The sequence below is a fragment of the Protopterus annectens genome, chromosome 2.part0 (genome assembly GCF_019279795.1).
Source record: "Protopterus annectens isolate FY-2018-M chromosome 2.part0, PAN1.0, whole genome shotgun sequence".
NCBI lineage: Eukaryota > Metazoa > Chordata > Ceratodontiformes > Protopteridae > Protopterus > Protopterus annectens.
This window is the reverse complement of record NC_056728.1, coordinates 313,236,514-313,253,346: the sequence shown is the minus strand read 5'-3', so window position 1 is coordinate 313,253,346 and position 16,833 is coordinate 313,236,514. Positions and strand designations below refer to the sequence as shown.

Sequence of the window (16,833 nt, the reverse complement as noted above, 5' to 3'; positions counted from 1 at the left end):
ACAGTTTAAAAAGAAAGAACATGTTTACAGAATTAACATGCTTAACTCTCCACTGTAGAGGACCTGCTTATTGCTGAAGGGGTGACAGATCAGGGGACGGCACGGGTGACAGAATAGCTAACTACACCTCTGGCATAAACCATGGTCAGGCTATTATTTCCTTTAGTCCATATTGTCCATGATCAGGTATCCCAGAACTAAATTCTGTGACCACCTTCTCTATAGTAGAATGCTTGTATGCTCATAGTAACCTACTGACATCACAATACCTACAAGATGCTAACCACTATTACCTCTGTGTTGCTTACACCACTCAGTTAGCCCAACAAACCCCCAGCAGACTCTCACCTTATTCTTTTCTCTGCTTTTGTGTCACAATTTTATCTGCAGTAGATTAATTTTTATTGTGACACTGCATCCCTTTATTCTGTACAATCTATGTATTCCTTACTGCTTATTAAATTAAATTGTCTAAATTCTAAAAGCATTATTATTCATACATACAGTACTACTGCAAACATAGTGCAACATACTTTTGTAACTATGTGTTGCTTAGTTAATAGTGTTCATTTACTTGCCAGTAGTGATTTATTAAGCAACACACACACACACACACACACACACACACACACACACACACACACACACACAAAGCCTCTTATTCACTGGGTCAGTAAAAGATACAAGCAAAACCAATTCAAATAATGTTGGCACATACTTGTAGTAAGGCACGGAGTAGCAATGTACAGACAGACAGTTAGTTAACATTCATGACCGTTCAATAAATTTCAATCTATACGCTAGTTACTGGCTGCACTACAATATTAGTCCATGTGAGGGCACCATAACTCTAGAAGAAAACACAGAGGCATTATTTCTTGTTCAGGCTGATTTCTGTGGTAGAATTTTGACATGCTTGAATCTAGCAATTTCATGGTAAAACTACATTTAAACCAAAACCAGTTGATTACTCCCACGCTAACATGTGTTATCTCACACAGCATCAGAGTGAGGATGAAAAGAAAATGCATTGTTTTCTAACAGAATAAAAAAATCATTAAAAAATATTGTCTTCAGTAATTAAGCTGTATTGATTAACAGGATTTTACATATTTTAAACAGTGCATTTTAAAAATGCTGTTTTAGTTAACCTAGGAACATCAGCTTAAACCTGTCAGAGGTACAGGGGTTAAAGAAAAACAATGAACAGACTGTGAATTATTTAATGCAGACTTACCATGGGTGTTAATGCTGTTATAAGACAAAGTGATAAACCAGGCTTTAGGGATTTTGGTACTTCTCACTGTTGCTTCGGAACGGTGAATGTTAGGCACTTATGTTCACATATTGCAGTGCTTCTTTTTTTGATTTTATTAAATTGATACGTTCAACGAAGGTTAGCACAACACTGCTATTTTTTGGAAGTCTTTAAAAAGTGTAATATTTAGTGTAGTTTCACATTCACTTAATGTTAAAGTTCCGCCTTTGTTTCTAATCAAACTGCTTACATAACTGGAATGATACTCCTTATCCACGACAGCTTACAGTGTTTTGTGGCTTGAAATCTCTTTTATAATCCTAATCACATTATAACATTGTTCACAGCATTATGGTGGGACTAAACAGATTTACTGCGGAGCACAATCAGATGTAGGAATAAACAACGGCAGCAGCTTTACAAGCCTATGAGGACATTTCCCACTGAACGTAATTGAGTTGCTATTTAAACACAGTATGACACAGACTAAATCTGTGAAGGACTTCCAGTCTGTATAGTGGGCAATACTGTAAAGAAAATTATTCTACTTTTGCTAAAAGAAAGCAAAGGGAAAAGCAGACAGTACAGGAAATCAAAGCTATAATAGGTCTCAGTTAACATATTAAATGTCTGAACGTTTTTCAAACATCAAATATTTCAAGACCAACAGGTTTCCTTTTGCAGTCATGCTAATTCAGAATGTACTGGGATTAGCTCAGGCTTCATATGGTATAGTGCTAATTTAGAATATAAAAAAAAGAAAAGAAAAAAATACCCAATTTGTAGTTCCCAGTTCCCACAATTCCCCCAAATCAAGCATATATCCAGCACCCCCCTTAAAATGGTGCTCTGACTGCAGAGATGTGCAAATGGATTAAGGTAATATCTCCCCTCCTTCGCTGAAAATGGAACAACTGTTTTAACTAAGCTTCCGATCCGACCATCTTTCAACAATTTGCTATTTTTAAGATAAAATATCTCAGGCCAACAAGGCCACCATCCTTGGTCCCTACTATTAAATGGGTTCTTTCTTGGATTTACTGACATAAGGAAAACAGAACAATTCATCTACACCATGATGAAAGTGCAGGTGCACAGCAAAATGCACAAAGTACAACATAAGCAGCACACTCGTGGAATTTAAATAATACACTGTACAATATAAGTAACACACTCACATGGAATGCAAACAACACAATGCACAACATAAGCAGCACACTCATGTGGAATGTAAGCAACACACTATAGAATATAGGTAACACACTAACATGGAATGCAAACAACACACTGTATAACATAAGTAACACTCACATGGAATGCAAACAGTACAATGCACAACATAAGCAACACATTTACATGGAATGTAAACAATACAATGTATAACATAAGTAACACACTCACATGGAATACAAACAATGTATAACATAAGCAACACACTCACATGGAACGTAGACAACATAATCTATAATATAAGGAACACACTCACATGGAATGTAGACAACTTAATGTGTAACATAAGTAACACACTCACATGGAGTGCAGACAGCAAAATGTATAACATAAGTAACACACTCACATGGAGTGCAAACAGCACAATGTATAACATAAGTAACACACTCACATGGAATGCAAACAGCACAATGTATAACATAAGCAACACATTCACATGGAATACAAATAACACAGTGTACAGCATAGGCAACACACTCACATGGAATGCAAACAACACAATGTAAAACAAACAACACACTCACATGGAATGTAGACAAAATAATATATAACATAAGTAACACACTCACATGGAATGCAAACAACACAATGTATAACATAACTAACACACTCACATAGAATGCAAACAGCAAGAACATAAGCAAGACATTCACATGGAATGCAAACAACGTAATGTACAGCATAGGCAACACACTCTCATGGAATGCAAACAACACAATGTACAACATAAGCAGCACACTCACATGGAATGTAAACACACTGTATAACATAAGTAGCACACATGAAATGCAGCAACACAATGTACAGCATAGGCTACACACTCACATGGACTGCAAACAACAAAATTTACAACATAAGCAACAAACCTACATGGAATGCAAACAACACCATGTAAAACATAAGCAACAAATTCACATGGAATGCAAACACAATGCACAACATAAGCAACACACTCATATGGAATGCAAACAACACAATGCATAACATAAGTAACACACTCATATGGAATGCAAACACAATGCACAACATAAGCAACACACTCACATGGAATGTAAACAACACACTGTATAACATAAGTAACACACACATGAAATGCAAACAACACAATGTACAGCATAGGCTACACACTCACATGGAATGCAAACAACACAACATACAACATAAGCAACACACTTACATGGAATGCAAACAACACCATGTAAAACATAAGCAACAAATTCACATGAAATGCAAACACAATGCACAACATAAGCAACACACTCATATGGAATGCAAACAACCCATTGCATAACATAAGCAACACATTTACGTGGAATGCAAGGAACACAATGTACAGCATAGCCAACACACTCACATGGAATTTAAACAACACAATGTATAACATAAGCAACAGACTCGTATAGAATGTAGACAACATAATGTATACCATAAGGAACACACTCACATGGAATGTAGACAACATAATATATAACATAAGGAACACACTCACATGGAATGTAGACAGCATAATGTATAACATAAGGAACACACTCACATGGAATGTACACAACATAATGTATAACATAAGTAACACACTCACAATGTATAATGTAAGTAACACACTCACATGGAATCCGAACAACACAATGTATAACATAAGCAACAAATTCACATGGAATGCAAACAACTCAATGTATAACATAAGCAGTGCATTCACATGGAATGCAAATAACACAATGTACAGCATAAGCAAGACATTCACATGGAATGCAAACAATGCAATGTACAGCATAGGCAACACACTAACATGGAATGCAAACAATACAATATACAACATAAGCAACACACTCACATGGAATGTAGACAACATCATTTATAACATAACTAACACACTCACATGGAATGCAAACAACACACTGCATAACATAAGTAACACTCATGGAATACAAACACAATGCACAACATAAGCAGCACACTCACATGGAATGTAAGCAACACAATGTACAGCATAGGCTACACAATCACATGGAATGCAAACACAATGTAAAACATAAGCAACACACTTACATGGAATATAGACAACACAATGTTTAACATAAGCAACATACTCATGTGGAATGCAAACACAATGCAAAACATAAACAACACACTCACATGGAATGCAAGAAACACAATGTATATTATACGTAATACACTCACATGGAATGCAAACAAGTTGGCTAATAAGTGCAGAGGAGTGTTTCACCAAACAGAATACTCCTTGTGATTAGCATAACCATGTGAATTAGATGAATTCAACATTACATGGTAACAAAAAGTCCAATTATTACTGATACGTTGGTTAACAAGGCTCTATCTAAAGCTAAAAACACTGCCTCCATGAGACCAGATGATGTCCCAGGCTGTGTCATACGCGAGCTCCAAAAGGAATTAACCCCACATCTTAATACCCTGTTCAGTCTCAGCCTCTCCACAGGATATGTGCCCAGAGAATGGCACACGGCAACGGTGGTCCCGTTACACAAGGGTGGGGCCACAACTGACCCTGGGAACTACCGACCAATAAGCCTGACCAGTCTGATCTGTAAGGCTATGGAGTAAATCATTATGGAACTCATAAATGGAGAGATTGGGAACCTCCAGTGGCTGGACCCCACACAGTTCGGCTTCGTCAAGGGCAGATCATGCCTCCTGAACGTGGTGGATCTCTTTGAGACAGTTACTCAGGCTATAGATAAGGGAAAGGAGGTACACACGGCTTACCTTGACCTTGCTAAAGCATTTGACATCATTCCCCATTCGTGTATTATTGATAAGCTCACCAGCCTGGGCATAAACCCTTACGTCACAAGATGGATCTCAAACTGGCTCTCAGACAGATCCCATAAAGTAAGAGTAGCGGGATCTATGTCCGAATCCAGACCAGTAACAAGTGGTGTGCCTCAGGGCTCTGTCCTGGGGCCCTCTTGTTTGGCATATACTTCTCAGAAGTACAGGCAAGCACGGAAGGGCTGTGGCTAAGTTTGCGGATGACTGCAAACTGGGTGCTATAATAGAGTCTCCGGCCGACATGGAGATCCTCCAGAAGGGCCGAAATGAAACTGATGCATGGTGTCAAAGCCATGGTCTCAAGTTAAATGCAAAAAATGCGTAGTAATCCCCTTTGGAAAAAACAGAGTACCCGCAAACTACAACATAGGAGGTAATCCCCTGAAATCTGAAGAAGAAATAAGGGATCTAGGGACCCAAGTAGATAGCCAGCTTTCCTTTGATAACCATGTTGCCAAAGTGGTTAGAAAATCCTTCTATGTGAATCATATGATCATGAAAGGGTTTGCATCAAGATCTAAGGATGTAATGGTGCCCCTCTACTCTTCCCTCATCAGACCCATTATTGAGTACAATGCACCAATTGGAATGTACCTGACTAGACATCTCCAGCAGCTGGAGAGAGCACAGAGGTACCTAACCAAGAGAATTACTGGCCTCAAACAGTTGCCCTATGCAGCACGATTGAAAAAGCTAAGACTGTTCTCTGTTGCATACCGCTTTCTCAGAGGCGATCTCTGTCTAACGTACAGAGCCATGTTCAACCCAGAATTGTTGAACATGCTCCATCTTAGCAAAACCAAATCTACTCAAGCTACACGCTTTAGGGATATAAACCTCAACACAACAATGAATAGAACATGCTGGAGGGATAGATTCCCTTCGCAGACACTTCCCTTACTATGGAACAGGGTCCCGATCTACATACGGCAGAGCCCCTCACTATCATTCTTCAAGAGGAACCTTGATGAGTGGATGGGTAACAGAAAGTTCACACTGGGGATCACACCAACAGCACTACTAGATAGGGGCCAAGGGTACTAGCTGCTAGTACAAGGGTCTAGGGAACTACTAAAGGGGCGGAGAATACCGCACAATGTGGCTGGGCTAATATATGCCTTCGGGCAGATATCTCAGTACCAACCTATGAACCTATAAAACACCTCAAGAATGTACCAGTGTTTCAGACTGCAGTTGATGACTAACTGCTAATGTATAATATTCTTAACCATGATGCTAACTCACACTGTTTGTATTACTACAAATGAAGCTATAGATGTCTTTTGTGAAGGCAGCAGGCTAAAAAATATAGCACCAAACAGGCTTTGAGCATACTGCATTCAACTTCAGTAGGGGAAGTTTACCTGCCACCCACCCACCTATCAGTGAAGCACAACATGCACCCAAAGTGTGTAGATATATTTTCTTGTAAATGACATAAGTCTGGAAGCAAAAGGCATGGAGGCTTGTATGTCATGCAGTATAGAATAAATACAGAGTAGGACTACTGATTTCAGTTTCTTCTCCTATTCTTTAGATTTCCTGGGAGGTAGGATGTAATTTACTGCAGCTATAGGCTCTGTACTATTCCCATTACTCTTGGGGCATATAACATCAGCCATAACAGTGATGTTATTTGTGCATGACAGGATGCTTCTGACTTACCACTTCTTGTGTGCCACATTGTCTTAACACACTCTGTCTGTTGGCACCACACTTACTGTTAACACAGACAGCATCAACAATAACAATAACAATGATGCTATTTGTGCATGACAGGGTCTTCCTGATTACTTTACTGCTTCTTGCCTGTGATGTGGTCTTAATCCATCTCTGATATTCATCCTTTCATTTGACTAAAGTGCACAGCTCCATGCAATTTTGGATCCTCCTGCATTTCTACATATGTTTAAAGATAGAATGCCACTGTACAATTGAGCTGTAATTTGTTTTATGGCCACAGTAACAGTAATGGGTGGTGCAGGCTTCAGTGTCTTAAAATACAGAATTTTTTATTGTGCTACTCACGTTGTGAACAGTCACTACCGATCCATCCAGGGTAACACTGGCATAAGCCATCAATGGGATTACAGGTTCCATTGTTGGTACAAGTGCAGAGACCAGAGCAGTGTTTTCCAAACCTTCCACTGGGGCAAACTGAATAAAACAGAAGGAGAGCAATTGTAAGACATACATTTCTTTAAAGTTTTGACATGCCTCATATAAGTATACAGCATTTGGAACTTGTATTAATGTAAGCTAAAAAACAGCGGGCAACTGTTTTTTGTAATCTATGCAGTAATCTATGCATGCTTCTGGCATTGACACACATAACCAGGGGATCTATATCAGAGTTTCAGTTAAACCCATCATCTCAGAATGACCCTTACTACCTCTCTTGAAATTCCACATTTTGAAGAGCAGCACTCTGACTGAGTTCTTGCATTTGTGCTTTGTGCACTCTACAAAACACAACCTATGTCTGTAGAGTTACAGAAAAAATGCACTAAAGCAAACTGTAATGTTTAAGAGCAATCAGTTATCAGGAAATCTAGTAAACTCAATAGCCAGGCATTCACACTTCCATTGACAGTTTGTGGACCCCATTCAACTAGGATCTCCTACTCAGAACTTCTTGACAGCTGGGGATAAAATCTTGTTAAAGGGATGAGGACAAAGTCAACTGCTTATTACATTATGTGGCAAATGCAATGCAGATCTTATTATAAAATCTAAGTCTAACCATGCAGGCACCTTTGCTCACATCAGATATTCAAGGGGATAAGTATGTCATAGAAGCAGAGCCAGATCTCTCCATTATGAAAAATAGAAGGATCATGTCCTTGAGTCCTGATTGATTATATTTCAGTTTTCAAAATGGTGCTTTCTATGGTATGAGTATGTCACAGTTATGTACTTTTCTGTCCAAAGATTGAATGTGCTGGTGGCAGTTAAAAATAAAGTCCTGTCAGTGGCCTAGGTGACCTACGTTTGATTATTGGCTTCTGTGCTTGACGGCACAGGCAAGGAGAATGGGTATAGCCATGCTGCAAGGGAGGGCATGTGGTGACATGGCAGTTTGCTTGTCTAGCCCTGATGGAGCTCAGGGCTCACAGGGACTTCCAGGCTGGGAGTAGGGTGGGACAATCAAGAACAACCCAGGGCAGTCATGTAGTCAAGGTACTACTCTTTGTCCACCCACCCAGCCTACATAAAAAGTACATTACCACTCTGGGAGGGGTAAGTCAAGGAAAAAAACAGGCATGCAGCAGGTGACATAAATGGCACTTGCAGGCACTGTGCTGCCCCACTCCTAAGATGCCACTTTTCATTTCCCTTCCCACCGCATTAGTGGTCCTTAAAAGCAGAAGATAGTAACAGGTGCTACCCACTTTCCACTTCACCTTCCCTGCAAGACAGCAGTCACAAAATTAGGGGCTAGTATTGGCGGTGAGAGTGAGAGCATTTAAAAAGGTGCCACACAGCGGATAATTGGAGCTGTAGCTTGGACAGACCCCCCCCCCCCAAAAAAAAAAAAAAAAACATTCTGTCCAAATGCAACATATTTAAAACATTATTTTACTCAGTCAAGCAAATGCTCAGAATTTTTGAAAACCTTTAATAAAAGAATAGCATTTTGATTCATGAGCAAATACTCACAAAACTAACACTTAAACAACCCTTTGGATACTTTAAGTATTTTATTCAGAATTTCAGTAGAACTTTACATTCTGCAATAATAAATTCCTAGTTCAGGGATCTTAATAAAGTGAAATGATGGATATTAAAATTTATTGGAAGGATATGGTTATCTGAACTGGCACATTAAACATCTAGCTTGTTTAACAAAATGTTGGTGTGTTGTACAAAAATCAGCATGATAAGAGTGAGGGAAGAATTAAAATAGAGGACAGTTTCCTCTCTCTATCAACATTAGAAGAGACACTGTTTTTAAAACTGGTCCCAGGTCTTCAGTTTAACTCAGAAGCCATCTGGCCAATATAAACATTGCCTACTGATGTTCCTAGACATCTGTGAGTATGAGCTTGTTCAAGTTTAATATCATCTGAAACTTTAAAATGAGAACATAATTTATCCTGTGGTAAAACATTGATACAATTAAAAAGTTAATCACTGTTTATAAAGACAAACATTATACGATTTATCCTGTAAAGATGAAAAATGATGCACCAGAAGTATACAAAGCATATATACAAGCATTTGAATGGTGATCATGGTACAGTGGGGATCAGGGAATGTAACCTTTTCCTCACTGTAGTGAGGTCTCAAAGTTGGTGTATAATTTGCAAGGGGTGTGAGGGTCACAGGCCCACACTTGTCCCCCCCCCCCCAAGCAAAAATGTTGGTAGTTTTGTTTCATTTAAGTTTTTGGAAAGTCAAATACATGGTCTCAACCATATGAAGTTAGTGTGTGTAAAAACTCAGTAATCTGACATAAACCCATACAAACATATGAAGATATCAAAAGAGAGCATATTGAATGCTGTACCTGTTATTTTCCCCTTTTCACTTTGGTCATTCTATGTGCACCTTCCACCCTCATGTGAATTTTGCATACCCCATGTCACTCCATTCCCATAATTTTGTTAATTTGTCACACAGTGCACTGTATAACCATTTATTTGTGCCGTTTCTCTTTACTGGTGGCAGAACTACAGACTGCCAGATGTGGCCTTACCAATCGGCTGCACAGTAAAAGACAATTGTACTACAGACAATGCATCATTATTTATAAAGGGAAAAAAACATGATTTAAGAAACTGAGTAATCAAAGACTACGGTTAGACCTCTGTAAACTACATATCTCCTGCATTTGGCTACTTGTGATAAAATAATGGCAGGGAACATCACAATCTACTTGTTGAATAGCAGCATCATATTATCTACCTTCTATGTCAGTAGTCAGACCTGGAGTCGAGCTTTGCATGAGTAATGACATAAGAACTGTAACAACCCTGTCTCAATCTCTCAACCAGTTTGATGCAAAACTTGTCTCTATGCAACTAACACTCTACTTCCTTCCCCCAGATTACACAAATTCCTCTTCCAATGACTGTGGTGAACTAGAAAACTGTAAAGATTATACTGAGTAGCCATGTCCTGTATGATGGGCTCCTGTGACAGAGCTTCAACAGAAAACAATACTTGCCTTCATTGCAGAGTGCTCCAGTAAATCCAGGTAGGCAGTCACACTGTCCAGTGACATGGTGGCAGGGACCATTACTGTGCACACATTGCGGGCATGCCTGACTACAGCGATGGCCAAAGAATCCAGGAGAACAAACTGGAAAAGAGACAAAGAACACAACTGCAAGTTTAGTGTTGTCCACTCAAGCCAGTAAAGAACCAGCATATACATAAACAGTACCAATGCACAGTTACAAAACAGTACCATTTCTAATAAGGAAAGGTCAAGAGAATGTTAATGATTATTATTATTTTTCATAAAATGCATCCATTAAGAAAGATACTCAAATTCAAGGGCAACTTAGTTCATAATGTAACAAGTAAGTGAATACAAGTGTAATAATCCAAAATTCAGTTGATGTGGGACAACAAAGGGTTGGATATAGAGTTCAATGGCTGAGACAGTAAGACGTGTACAAATGTTGTCTTAATAATTGATACAGCAAAAAGTTTTACTGTATAGCTATTATGTTGAGATGATGATTGTAAGACCCTGTGATAAAAACTATCCATAACAAATAATCAGCAAAGATCAAACAGAAATAATGAAAACTATCACACTCCATTAATAAGAGACAAAATGTGTTACAATTAAGGCATAAACCAAAGAAAAGTACCAAGCATGTAAATACCAGTTTCAGATTTGGCATGATCGGGATTAAGTCAAACATGCAAATGTATGTGTGTGTGTACGACACTGCACTTTTCCTGAGGAGGATATCAAGGAAGCCTCATAGAAGCTATAACAACTAAGCAGAGTTTGTTGTAGAAAACAAAGTGTCTAAAGATGCATGTTGTGAGGCTGTAATTATGTTGTGGTTGTGACCAAAAAGCATGACAAAATTTGGGGTATGGCAAAAACGCCAGTTTAAGTTAATACCAGGGAGACAGTAGATGGAAGTTAAAAGTTGAAAGAGGGCAATGTGCACATAATTTCATAATCACTCCTTTTGATAAAGTAACTGACAGTGGCTTAGAATATAGGCAGGACTGCACAGTAATTCTGGAAAGCAGAACACCCTGAGCTAAAGTAACTAGCTCTGTGACCTTGTTAGAATGACGTTAAGGAGTACAAATGTGGGTTCATCACTAAATTCTTCCTTCCCTTTTCTACATAACCTTTCCCAATGATTGATTCTAATGACACATGAGGTAGTTGCCAGTGGAAGATGACCACCATAGTACATCAAAATATTGTTTATTAAATGACTGGAAATGTACTTGTCCCTAACAGTTCCCTGAAGGACTGCAGACAGCATGGCAGAGAACTGCTCCTTGGGATTCCACTGATAATTATTCAAAGCAGTGGGCCGCCTTGTATCTTATCACAGGTACTGTACAGAACAACATACAAGTTTACGACAGCAGGACAACAGAACAGTTCTAATGCATACAGAGGTGAGGCAGCCTGTGTGCTGTGACAAACAGTAGAATCCTATAGCACCAAAAATGAGAATGTTTATGATGGACAATGTGGAACATTTCATGCAGCATGTAACTTCATAAAAGCAACACAGAAAAGAGCAAAAGTAAAACAGCAGTAGGCTTATTACAATTCTGGAAAAGCTTTTTTCAGAATGTTTATAAACTCACCACTGATTTAAATTTTCTTTTCCCCTTGATGTTTTTTAATGTTTCTTGTTTTGAACTGAACATCAGTTTCTGGATTACACCTCATGTGTTTATTTGAACCTGATAAAATATTATTTTAATAAGATTTTACTCAGTATATAACTCATTCACTGCTATATGTGTCTCATTTCTTTCAGTGTGTTAAGTACCATTTTGTCTCATTATTTGAATTTCAGCACTTTAGGGCAATCTTTTTGGCCTGGAAACATTCATATCCAGCTTTCAATTTGCTTTAATGTTACAGCATTTGGAGAGGGTGGTTAATAAGGTGCTGAACACAACAAAAGCTCACTGATGACCTGACAAGGTGGTGATGGGGTTGTTCTCAGCACTATTTGGAAGAAATCCATTCTACAGTCTTCCATTCAAGAAGTACTCAAAGAAACAAGGAAGCCTGTACACACCAGAGGCTGATTATTGGCAGTTCTGTCTCATCCACCTGCCGTGAAGCAGAGAAGGGATTTCGCTGAACAAACAGATTTAACAAAAGCTCCATAGTATACTGCAGCCTGATTGGTCAAAAGGCAGCCCTGCCAATGGCGTGTTGTGTTTTCACTAGCACCACATCAGAATATTGCATTATTTTACATGGCTGCCTGCTATACCATTTCAGGCTGTGTAACAATATAAACCAGACAGCATTGTTAAAGGAATTTCATTTAGACAAACACTGCAAAGGAATGAATATATCCCATTCATGTCAGTTCATTTTAATGAATCTTACCAGTTTTACTCATGGGATTTTTTTTATAAGATTTAAAAATATTTAAACAACTAACTAAAAAAAACTCTTGTTTAAGTTCACAGATTAGTCGAAGAGTACAGTCATTTGGTGTAGGATGTCCAGATCTGTACTGTGTTCTCATTTGGAAAGAAATAAACAAGCAGTATGTTCTACATCTAAAAATCTTCACTTTCTTGGACTGACTTCCTCAGTCCCTATATGTAAATTATGTGACTGATAAAGACAATTAACTAGACCTATGCTATCTCTGAAAAGAGACACCTACTTCATGCTTAGCCTGTCCCAGATGGAGAAAGAAAGAAAGAAAGAAAGAAAGAAAGAAAGAAAGAAAGAAAGAAAGAAAGAAAGAAAGAAAGAAAGAAATTGTCATCCTGCTACTGATACAACACCAAATTCATGGAGGTAATTATGTAAAAGGGTTAATCCACACAGTCATTTTTAATTTTATAATGGTAGTTGTCTGCAGCTTTACATATCTTGAACTTTTCAGCATAATTTCCTTAAACACATAGCTTTCAATCTGATAGTAACTCGTACACAGTGTGGACAACTGTTACACAACAGAGCACATTCCACTGGGCACTTCCAGCACTAAACCGTGAGCTAACTAGTAAAACCAAGCACTAGCAATTATACACAATCACCTAATGTAAACACCATTTTGTTACTCTGCACACACTGTCTCCTACCACTAAATTTTATGACTACAACAAATACTGAAATATTGAAGCGGGTATTGTCCACATATGTAGAGACGGTATGTGCATCTCAGATATGTAGACACTCATGTCTTCTAAATATATAAGTATTGTTTTTGTAGATACAGAAGGCAGGCTGATATCTACATACCTTAATCTGCATAGTATGAGGGTAATACTGCTTTTAAGTATTTAGATGGCAGGAAGATTTCCTCAAAACTTAAAAACTCTACTATATGTGGAAAGTACTATGTCCACATACAGAATGGGAAGATTTCCACATAGCTTAATTGCTGCTATATATAGGTAGTACTTATTGTTGGCCATCAATGAGTTCATACAGTTCCTAATCTCAGTTCTGTCCATATCTGAAATCCATGCCCATTAGCACCTTGCTGTCCATTTATTACTGCTGGTCTTTATATACACAGCAAATCCATTATACAACTACAGAGTTCCCAATTGCCCCTGTAAACCATTCCATGTGGGCTCTTTGTTACATATAGTGTAAAAGAATACTTACTACATCCAGACATATCCTAAATGCTGCTTGGATACCAGCCCATGAGAGTGTTTTTTTGGTACACACAACCTGAGAGAGCAAAGCACTGTATATGCATCCATGTTCGTTCTCTATATGGAGCAATTGTAGTATATGCATATATATATATATATATATATATACAAACATACATACATACATACATACACACACACACAAAGCAACCACTTTCCTGTATTACCTAGTTGTTGTTGCTGCTATGAGTTACAGTACACATAATAGTCTACCTATGTCATATCCTTCATTAACATCTGACCTGGCTGAACTGATAGCACCTAGGAAGTAGGAGTATAACATCCAGGAGTCTGTGCTTCTCAATGACCTATGATCTGAACACAGGTGCTCTCAGGCGATGAGGAGGAACGATTTTATACTGTTATCAACAGTAATGAAAAACAACGCAGCTGCACTCAGAGGATTCCTCATAAAAGGTAACATACAAAACAACCTCAGTGTAGAATGTATGGACCAGCAGTTCGTTACGAATGGGACCAATGGTAAGCAGAGGAATCCACTAAGAGTATGTACACGATCCTGTAGGATCTCGTGGAATTCAATAGAAAAATACAAAATAAAATGAGTTAGTCTCATTTGTTTTATAGGAATAAGGTTAGCATTTCTGATGATGCTGGTACATGTTTCACAACAGACCTTGAATATGTTGTCTGCATTACACCTCTTTATTTTAACTTTTTGTTATTCTAAGGTTTACAAGCTTGTGTGTGTGTGTCTATACCTGTGAATGTGTTGTGTGTGTGTGGTGAGACAGGGCAGGGTTGAAGTGGTGCTAGTTGTTAGAAGCACTGTTTGCCACTCCAGGATTTCTACTAGAGTCATTCAGTATACTAAAGGTCAGCTCAAAGTGTGTTCAGTTTACATAACTAGTAATAGCCATGTTATTGGACATTGCATAGAGGATAATAACTTCTGGCATAGACCAGAATGAGCAAACCTCCCAGAACTATAATACTGACCTGAAATGTGGGGGTGACTCTGTTACTATAAAAGTTATGGCTCTGAATATGATGCGGACAACTGGAGTTGGGAGTTGTTATACTGGTTAAGGTGTTTGATATATCTTAGTAAGCAAGGGGGGCAGTCCAGAAGAAAAACAGAATGGCCAATGGCCATCTCAGTCATCTCTAGGGACTGTACTGGGGTTCCCCACAATAACGCTTCCTCTGGTGGAAAGAAAGTGAGCCCTGGGCACAACTAAGCAATGGCTAAACAGGCATATAGACAGAACTCTGAAATGGAGTACTTTTAGCAGGGAGATAACAACGGGGCTACTGTTTGTAGGCAGTATATGTGTAAAACTCAGGAAGGAGGAGAAAATTTAAAAACTGTAGAAAATCCTGCCATCTCCAGAGGACAGCTATCCTGTGCTTCACTGTCACCTCACACTATAGCACACTGTCCCACCAATATATATATATATATATATATATATATATATATATATATATTTATAGATAGACAGATAAGTATATAGGTAAGAAAAGGATAATTCCCCATAGAAAGGAAGGACCACAGCCCATGGAGTGATGGATGCGATACTAGGTGGGATGAGGAAAATAAGATGATCAGTATAACACCAGGTGATTAGGTCAAATCTGTTATGGACAAAAATGACCTGCAGCCTGTAGAGAGCCAGTGTAAATGCTGCCACATACATAGGTTCATAGGTAGGTACTAGGCTATCTGCCCAAAGGCATTTATAAGCCTAGCCAGAGTGTGTCGGCTTTCACCACCCCATTGATTAATTAATTGATCCTCTGTCAAGTAGAGCCAATGAAGTGATCCCTAGGGTGTATTTTCTGTTACCCATCTACTCGTCAAGGTTTCTCTTGAAGAGTGTTAGTGAGGGTCTCTGCCTGATGTAATTTGGAATTTTGTTCCAAAGCATGGGGAGTCTCTGTGACAAGAATCTATCCCTCCAGCATGTTCTATTTATTGTTGTGGCAAGGTTTAGCTCACTAGAGTGTGTGGCTTACAGTGACTTGGATTTCTTTAGGTGGAGCATGTCCATCAATTCTGAGTTATACACAGCTTTGTAAGTCAGGCAGAGATCACCTCTGAGTAAGCGATAAGCCACTGAGTACAGCCGGAGTTTTTTCAGTCGAGCTGCATAGGACATATGTTTGAGGCCAGTAATCCTCTTGGTGAGGTACTTTTGTGGGTTTTCCAGCTGTTGGAAGTGTCTTGTGAGGTACATCCCAAATGGGGCATTGTACTCTATGATGGGATTAATGATTGATGAGTAGAGGGGCACTATAATCTCTTTATTTCTAGATGTGAACCCTTTAGTGATTAGATGGGCCACATAGAAGGATTTCCTAACTTCTTTGGCAATATGATTCTCAAAGGAGAGATTTACCTACCTGGGTCCGCAGATCTCTTATTACCTCTTCTGTATTAAGAGGGCTGCCACCTATGTGGTAATTTGTGGGTGTTTTGTTTTTCCCAAATGGGATGACTATGCATTTTTTGGCATTTAGCTTGACGTCATGACTTTGACACCAGGTGTCCGTCTCAGTAAGGCCCTTTTGGAGGATGTCCATGTCAGCAAGAGAGTCAATTATGGCTCCCAGTTTGCAGTCATCAGCAAACTTGGTTAGCCATAGTCCTCCTGTGTTTGCCTGTACTTCTGAGAAGTATATGCCGAACAGTATGGAGTTCCAGGACCGAGCCT

General features: G+C 38.8%; 1 protein-coding gene and 1 long non-coding RNA gene across 2 annotated transcripts in view; one reads left to right on the top strand and one right to left on the bottom strand.

Annotated features, from left to right (window-relative positions):
- Nucleotides 1-10,473, top strand: part of LOC122793079 — a 303,511-nt gene extending 293,038 nt beyond the window's left edge. The window contains exon 3 of the long non-coding RNA XR_006363445.1: nucleotides 10,346-10,473. This is a non-coding gene — a long non-coding RNA (uncharacterized LOC122793079). The remainder of the gene's footprint in view (nucleotides 1-10,345) is intronic.
- MEGF10 (multiple EGF like domains 10) overlaps nucleotides 1-16,833 on the bottom strand; it is a 973,700-nt gene that overhangs the window by 158,752 nt on the left and 798,115 nt on the right. The window contains exons 15-16 of the mRNA XM_044060794.1: nucleotides 10,467-10,601; nucleotides 7,325-7,453 (exon numbers count right to left, since the gene is read on the bottom strand). Coding sequence (XP_043916729.1) covers nucleotides 7,325-7,453; nucleotides 10,467-10,601 — 264 coding nt within the window. The remainder of the gene's footprint in view (nucleotides 1-7,324; nucleotides 7,454-10,466; nucleotides 10,602-16,833) is intronic.